The sequence below is a fragment of the Otolemur garnettii genome, unplaced genomic scaffold, assembly GCF_000181295.1.
Source record: "Otolemur garnettii isolate 467f Iridium unplaced genomic scaffold, OtoGar3 scaffold00148, whole genome shotgun sequence".
In the NCBI taxonomy this organism is placed as follows: Eukaryota; Metazoa; Chordata; class Mammalia; order Primates; family Galagidae; genus Otolemur; species Otolemur garnettii.
This window is the reverse complement of record NW_003852543.1, coordinates 607,387-615,756: the sequence shown is the minus strand read 5'-3', so window position 1 is coordinate 615,756 and position 8,370 is coordinate 607,387. Positions and strand designations below refer to the sequence as shown.

At 45.4% G+C, this 8,370-nt stretch overlaps 1 protein-coding gene across 1 annotated transcript; it reads left to right on the top strand.

The window, feature by feature from the left end:
* Positions 1–1,914: 1,914 nt before the first annotated feature.
* IL37 (interleukin 37) lies at positions 1,915–7,331 on the top strand. Its single transcript, XM_012811018.2, has 5 exons — positions 1,915–1,965; positions 2,622–2,669; positions 5,687–5,824; positions 6,171–6,313; positions 7,086–7,331. Exons 1-5 carry the CDS (start codon positions 1,917–1,919, stop codon positions 7,329–7,331), a joined length of 624 nt encoding a protein of 207 aa, XP_012666472.1. The 5' UTR covers positions 1,915–1,916.
* The last annotated feature ends 1,039 nt before the right edge of the window (positions 7,332–8,370 follow it).

Sequence of the window (8,370 nt, the reverse complement as noted above, 5' to 3'; positions counted from 1 at the left end):
TCACAATTTTTGAACACTGTTAGAATCAAAAATTTTCCCAAAGAAATTCAGAGTTAAAGAAACACAAATCAGTGGTATTTGGGGATCTGAGAAAGGACTTACCCAGAAGCCTTGATCGCAGTGAGAGAGTGAACAGGTGCAGCCAGCACCTCACTTGGACTCTTGGTGCTCCTGGGGGGTCTCTGAGAGCACTATCTCAGAACCTACTTTTGATAAAAATTAGATTTAGTAGAGTTTAAGTGAGCAAAGAGCAATTTGCAAACTGAGTAGTTGAACTAGAAGAAGTTCAGAGACTCTAATGCTGAGGTGATTCACGGACTGAAAAGAAAATGTGACATACAGGAAATGGAGGTGAGGTACAGAAACAGCTGTAGTGGTTCGGTTCAGCAGACATGACACAGCTGGTCTGGTGGGTTTAAGTCCTGCCTAACATTCACCCCATGTCTCTCTCCCACCCCAAAGATGCCTATCTTGAGTAATTTAGGTGGATTGATTGAGGAGATTAACTTTTGAATTAGAATATTGTTTTGGGTGATAGATTATACTGATTACTGTTTACTATGGGTCATGGCTTCTGCCGACTATTGCTTAAGATAAGGGTTAACATGGTCTTCACTTTGAACTTAAATGTATAAAAAAATGTAAAAATTCCTGGCCTTCTAACAAATAAAGCCTGGTGGACCTATCTCCATCTCTGCATATAGGATGACAGTGACAGGCAGTCAGACCCTCTTCATCTGGTAAGAGTGATAGGTGTGAGCCACCACATGTGGCCTTTGTCCCTTGATTTACCCCCAAACTATGAAGGCAGTGTGCTTTGTGAATGCAGGGAATATAGCCAAACAACCAGCAACTTAAAACCAAAGAGCAGATATCCCTTGTCTTAGAGCCCGTCAGATCTACCTGCCCAGAGTCACCAGGTGCACATCCTCTCCTGCTCACTGTCCTTGCTGCCCAGCCCTGAAGCTCTTCCTTGCCTTCTTAGTTTTTGCAAAAACATATTAGTTCCCTTTGTGTCACTTCTAAGGCATTTTCAAAGGATTGGCTTTCCACGCAAAATGCCTGCCCCTGTTACCCTTCAAATTTTCTATGTACAAAATGGGAGTCCTTGCTCTACTTCCTTTACTGTGTTGACCTGGCCCAATGCTGGAGAAAGCTCTCTGTCTATAAGGCTTAGGTGTGCAAAATTTATATATATCCTAAATATCTCTCCTCCAACTCCTCCCATGAAATGAGTCACATGAATAACCCCATTCTAAGATATTAGGAACTGATCCCCCAGGACCTTTGGAGGCCCAATTTTTCATGACCAGAAGTTGGAAAGAGAATGCTTTTTATTAGAAAAAGACTGGGTAACTGCAGAGAGTCAGCAAACTTCTTTTGGAAAGGTTCAGATATAAGTATTTTAGACTGTGGTAGGCCAGTGATCTCGCAACGACTCTACATTGCTATTGTAGTTCCAAAGTAGCCATGGATTCTATGTCAACAAGGGCATGGCTGTGTTCCAGTTAAATTTTATTAAAACTACAACAACAGTATTCAGCAGGTCAGGTTTGGCTGGTGAGCCAGTTTGCCAGCTCTAGGACTAGAGCGATGCACTTTGAACTTTTCAATCTCATTTTTCATGTTTATAAAATGACTAATCCACAAAACATGATATCATGATCCTTGTGTTAACTTGTGAGCCATAGTTTGGAAAACACTGCTTGGAAGGACTGATGGACAGAAGGGTCTGGCCCTGCAAGGCCTTCCCAGACACAGTAAGCATCTGGGAAGACAACAAGGCTGGTGGCATATTCAGCATAAGGGACTTCTGGCAAGGTGCGTGGGGGTCAGAAAATGCCCTCACCGGTCCCCTTTCTGTCCACTTAGGTCTTGCACTTCATCCCATCTCTTGCTGAGAAATAACATTGCAAATGTCCTTGCTGGAGGAGAATTCAGGAGTGAAAATGGACTATGAAAATGGTGAGATTCTTGCGAAAATCCAGGTCAGGGCCAAAGTATAATTCCTAAAGGAGGACCTTATTAGGCACTGTACACAGACCCAGCTCCTCCCTGATGACCTGACATGAACTTTTGATCTTTCCTGGGTAATAGATTAGACCAGAGAAATCCTAGAAGGGCAAAGGAAGCTTTCCACAAGTGGCTAGGGGCATCAGGTGACAGATGAATGGGTCATCTCCACCTAAAGACTCAGGGCTTTGAAGTTCCGGCCTCCAGCTGGGTGGCCCACATCCTCCAAGTGAATTTCTTTCTTCCCAATCTGCCCAGGTAGAAGAGAATCCTCAGAGGAGGGGGGCAGAAAATGACCCGGGCCAGGGCTTTAGAGCACTCCCTGGAGGAAGGCATTTGGTTGTTATTGGCTCAAGGGGAACAATAAGAGCAGGCTTTTGACCCAAATATCTGTCTAAGCCTCAGGAGGCCAATCTCCTGAGCTGTTTGATCTGTATTTCCCAGTTTTTTTGCTCAGGGAAGCAAAATACCTTTTAGTGTAAATATTGTCTCTGGTCTAGTATTTGTCAGCATACAAACACCCAAAACAAGGTATTACATGGTCCCTGATATCCCCAAATTATTGGAATATGCTCATTACATGTGCTAACCTCACTATTTGATTGCAGATCCGTCCAGAAGCCCCCCGGAGTCAGGGCTGAGTTGTGCCCACTCAGGTAAGGCCCTGGTGAGGTGATGGGGACTCGAGGATGGGGCTGGGAGAGGGTGATGCAGGGACCTGGATGAGGAGGAGAATTATAGATTTGTGACACCTAAAGGTGTTTTATGGGCTGAGGCTGTTCCTTTGTGGAAGGAAATCCTATTGGGAGAGACAACAAGAAAACTGAGCCCAGGGTGGGCCTCTGTCTCCCCAGGGAGGGGCAGGTAACACGGCAGGCATAGGAGGAGAAGGATGTGCCTGAGAACCTTTCAGGTGCTTCTTCTGGATATAGTCAAAAAGCTGGTGACCCTGACCTCTTCATAGCAGTGATGATAAACAGGTAGGTGTGTGGCTGGCTGGTGGGGTGCAGGGACACCCCCCGGCTAAAGTGCTCATGGAGCTGGACCCTTCCTCACACACACCATGTACCCCTCACAACAAACCCAGGAGGAAATTGTTACCATTTCCATGGTTCAGGTGTGGAAACTGAGGCATAGAGGGGGGGTTACCTGCACCAGGTGACACAGGTAGTAAGCAAGAGATGCTGAAATTTAATATCTGTCTGCCCAACTCAGACATAAGGCTACCCAGCACCTCCCTCTGCATGGGACAGAAAACCTTGGGCTGAGAGTCCCAGCTCTACCATAGATTAATGTGGGAACAGCAAGTCTTACTTTTTTGGCTGTTAAAACGGCATCAAGGACCAAATGAGAGTAGGTGTCTAAGGGTGTCCAGTGACTCGCTTATCACAGTGAGAACTGTTCTCACTGCTACTGCCAAGTGCTGGTGTGTTTCCGGTCTTGTCACAGCTACAAGGCTTCTGGCTCCTGGTCTGCACTGTGCCCTGCCAGAGAGCCATCCACACCAGCCTGTCCTGGCTTCTCCTTGTCTGGTCTATGACCTGAAATCTTGACACAGTAGTTGTCAAACTGTGGTCCTCTGATCAACAGCAGCCTCAGCTTCTAGAAATTATTTAGCAATGAAAGTTTTCACCCTTAGCACAGAGTTCTTGCTATTGTAAACAGGCCTTCCTAGTTATTGTGTTATACGTGAAAGTTTGAGAGCCATTCCTCACAGAAAATCCTTACCAGTGCCTTGGAACCTCAGCATCTCTGCAGAGGCCTTGGGAAGGACGTCTAAGGTCAAATTAGGCATTGGCGCTAATGAGTGAGAGTACCAGTTAAGCTGGGGCAAGATGAGGAGGGCCTAGATCAGGGCATGAGAGGAGGGAAACAGAAGTAAAAAAGGGAGAAGATTTAAGAAATATTTAATATTTGAAAGGTGAAAAGGTACAATGCTGGTGCTAGAAGTGAAACTTGTGATTTCTGATTCAGATCAATTGAGCCAAAAATCTCAGGCATCCATGATCTTAACTGTCACCCACCAGGTGGTTCCCAGTATACAGCAGGGGCTGAGAACCACGGCTTTGGGGCATCCATGCCCCTCGGAGCCTGTCCTGAGACCAGCAACAACAGCTCCTGGGGCTTATTACAGAGGCAAAGCATTAGCACCACCCAGAGCTCCGGAGCCACTCTCTGAATGTGATTCATTGCAGACCAAAGTGTGGGAAATTGAAATACTCAGAGTTGATCTAGGTCAGTGGCTCTCCGTCAACCTGCACCTGCCCTGAGCACTCAGAATGACTGGGTGGAGCCCAGAAAAGCTCCTGATGAGATTCTAATATAAGCCAGAGCTGAAAACCACACACCTCCTCTGTGCCCTTATCATTGTATGTAGAGTTACTTAGGATGTCACCTGGAGCCACTCATCCCTTCCATAAGCACTGAGTGTTCACAGTGCTTGGGGCCAGGTGGTGTGGAGGATTGTAAGACGTGGAACCTGCTCCTGGGGCGCTCACAGTGCTATAGGCTGATGAGACAAGGGCACCATTAGCTGTGCACAGGTAGGAGTGACAAGTGTAAACTATCACAGCACCAAGGGGGAAACTACCCTCTGCAGGGAAGCCAAGGAAGGCTGCAGGAAGGTGGCAGGAGATCTGGTGTTCCAGGAGGAGCCCTCCCCACTCTCTGGGCACAAAGACACCACGAGGCCACACCACAGTGAGACAATAGTCAGAAGCCGTGTGCTTATGTCATAAGAGGAGAAAGACACCTTAGAATCACTATCTATGTTATAATTGCCTAGCCTAGATGCCTATATTACATGTGTGGCATACACAGTGTAGTTGTTATTGTGTCATCATGTTTGGATATTTGTCATTTTACAGCCACCAGCCCTGGCAGTCACTGGCCTTGCATGGGAACTCCTGCCCCCGCATCAAACAACTGTCTGAGTTCCTAGCTGAGGGCCATGTGGCCTGCCCAGTCAGAGGCCAGTCGGAAAGGGTCTTTGTTGGAAGCCCACCTTATCCACTATTATGGCTGGTCCTGCCAGCTGAAAGAGGCTCCCTAGGGCCAGGTGCAAGCCCTGTGGCCTTTTGAAGGAGGCTCTGTAGTGCCAGCTCAGCCTTGCATGGTGCTGGGCTCCTGGGGCCTCCTGACGCTGCCCCACTATCGTGTTTCTCTTGGCCCAGCCAGTGCAGAGGTCTGTCCCACCGCAGGCGTTGCCTAAGGCATGATACAGGAATGAGTTAAAAAGAACAACGACTTATGTGTATTGAGTCTTTGCTACATCTCAGATACTTTCTAATCTCAGGCTAAATACTAGGCATTGGAGCAAGCATTTTAATTCTCATAACTCCCCTCCCAGGTAGGTGCTATTATTTAATACTCCCATTTCACAGATGAGAATACTGAGGTTTGAAGAGATTTAGTAACCTGTTTTAGATCCTATAGCAGAGCTTGGATTAAACCCATCTGTCAAAATCTGGAAGCTATGTGCTTATACACAACGCTAAATTACTTATCTCAGCAAGACAGAAAACATGGGAGTGTAAGAAATATTCAGTGGCTATGAGGTCTGAGTCCTTAGGCAGACTGGAGAGCCAGGGCTTGGACCCTTAAATGTGTAGTATAAAGGGATGAGTCTTCCATTCTCAATGTGAAGTGTTGCTATCTGGTTATCTTGACCTAGGTTCACAAGTGAATGCCCATACGCAAGTGAATCCTGGTGCACCACAGCAATTCAGCATTGAAGACCAGGATCACAAAGTATTGATCCTGCACTGTGAGAACCTCATGGCAGTTCCAAATAAAAATGGTGTACATGCAGGTGACTTTCAGACTTGGGTGTGTTTTCTGTCCCCATCCAGCCAGGTAAAGAGCTTTAGCTAAGTGGGCTTAGCTTCATGCTATACCACCACCCCAAGCAGGCGGTTGAAGTGGGGAGGAGAAGCCCCAGAGACCCTTACGGATCAGATGGAGGATCTATAAGAATGGCTAGATCTGAGAGGAGTCTTTGTGGAAGAGCTGGAAGAAAGAGCCAGTTGCCAGGCTCTGGAAAAAGAGGAGGTTGGACCAGTGAGATGGAGAGGGGCCAGGGGTGGGGCTGAAACCCTAGCAGACAGGAGGCACTCTCTCTATTCTGAGAACTGACCCTTTTCTATCTTTTTTTCCAGAGATCTTCTTTGTGTTAGCCTCACACTTGAGTTCAGCCTCTGAAGAAAAAGGGGGTCCGATTCTCTTGGCGGTCTCTAAAGGAGAGCGCTGTCTGTATTGCAAGAAGAACAAAAGACAAAGGAAGCCAACCCTTGTGCTGAAGGTGAGAGAGAGCTCTGCTACAAATTCCCGTACCCACGACCACCCTAAAGCAAAAGCCCCAAACCCTCGGTGCCTTTCATTCGCCCTCAAATTCTTATCTTGGCCAATAAAATGGGAGCATCTGCCTTTCGGGAAGTGCCGTCAAAGGATTTTCCTGCCCTCTTCCTACTTCCTTGTTCCTTCTGGGGGAGATGAAGGGACTCCCTACAATGAGGGAGACTCAGTGGAGGGGAGCTGAGCACGCCCAGATGCCTGGCACTTGCTCTGCCTGGGCTGCTCCCTCCTGTTCTGACCCTCCTTGTGGCAGGTGGTACATGTGGGTCAGGACCTGATCTGCCACTACAGGGTTGGAGGGTGTCAGGCAGCCACTGGAGGGCTGTGTGTCTGCTCTGCAAACTTGGTCCTAGATAGAGCATCCTTTCACTTGAGGGTAGAAATCTTACAAAGCCAAAGTTTAGATGCAGCTCTAAGCCATATTCTTTAACCTTACTTTTAAAATAATAGCACTGATATTTTGGTGTCCATCTGATGCCTGCATCTTTCTCTTAATTTATTTTTAATTTGAGGAGAATGGAGGGATGGAAGAGAAGGCATGATTACTTATTACTCCCCAAATGCCAGTGCCAACGCTGACACCCCAACATCCCTAAGGACCACCCCACCTTCTGTCTTTTCCTCCTCTCCTGTGCAAAGGTCTGGAGCAAGAGCATACACAATGAGTTTTTCTTTCTTCCCAAGCCTGAGTTATCTAATTAATTTCTTTTACCTCATAGAAGAAGAAACTGACCAAACTCGCTACCCAGAGTGAAAAAGCACGCCAGCCCTTCATTTTTTATAAGGCGAGGGTAGGCTCCCGGTACACGCTGGAGTCAGCTGCCTACCCTGGATGGTTTGTCTGCACCTCCTACAATGCTCATGAACTTGTTGACATGACAGAATTTGGAAAAAGGAAATACATGGAATTTGATTTTATCAGGATTTCGGAGCTGCCTATCAGCCCCAATGAGGTCAGTGATTAGGAATGCCCCATCCGATGCCTTCTTCTGCTTTCTTTATTTGAACCAATCACATAAGAACATAAAACTCATGTCTGTGAGTTTCATTTATTTTTTTGTTGGTTTATTTGTGGAATAATTTTTTTAAAATTCAGAATATTACAGGGGTACACACACTTTGGTTATGTAATTTGCTTTTGTACATCTCAGGTTAAATTTATAAGTGTGTCCTTCACCCACAATGTGTGCATTGTCTAGATTCTCTATTCTATTCCATAGATCTATGCTCTGTTTTTGTGCCAGTACCATGCTGCTTTGATCACCATAGATTTGTAGTATTACCTGAAGTCTGGTAATGTGATGCCTCCAGATTTGTTTTTATTTATAAGAATTGTATTGGCTATTCAGGTTTTTTCTGATTCCATATAAAACAAAGTACAATTTTTTCAATTTCTTTAAAGTTTGACATTGGTGCTTTGATGGGGATTGCATTAAATCAGTAGATTGCTTTGGGTAGTGTGGAAATTTTAACAATATTGATTCTTCCCAACCATAAGCATAGTATGTCCTTCCATTTGTTAACATCTTCTCTATTTCTTTTCTCAGACTGTCAAAGAGAAAGGTGGAATAAATCTTCCTAATGATCCTGAGAAAGCAGCAGAGAGCTGCGGAAAACTCCTCCTCTAAAGATAAGAACAAACTTTACACGGAACTAAAATGACCTTGAAACGCAAAAGAAAAAAGGACTCTGTAACTAATAACAGTACTCTGGTTTCTGACATTTGTAGCCATAACTACATAGCTGATATTGAACTGAAGAAAAAAAAAGTATATAAGAATTTGGAAAAAACCGTTTTCCCGGAACTCAGCATTTTATGCCTTGAGACACCTGAGGTCTTGCTGGCAGTTAAAGGGTCTTTCTTCTATATTGTTGGTGTGTCTGTCTGTTTTAATTTGCCATTTTCCTGCAATATCATAACTCTCTTTAAAGAGATCTTTTGCATCCTTTGTTAGATATATATATGAAGATGACAGACAAATGGCAAAAAAACACATAAAAAAT

What these genes read in the sequence shown, in the direction of transcription:
- IL37 (XM_012811018.2), top strand. Translation starts at nt 1,917, where the DNA reads ATGTCCTTGCTGGAGGAGAATTCAGGAGTGAAAATGGACTATGAAAAT. An exon ending in GCTGAGTTGTGCCCACTCAG is followed by an intron (nt 2,670 to 5,686) that starts GTAAGGCCCTGG and finishes ATCTTGACCTAG; the next exon opens with GTTCACAAGTGAATGCCCAT. An exon ending in TAAAAATGGTGTACATGCAG is followed by an intron (nt 5,825 to 6,170) that starts GTGACTTTCAGA and finishes CTTTTTTTCCAG; the next exon opens with AGATCTTCTTTGTGTTAGCC.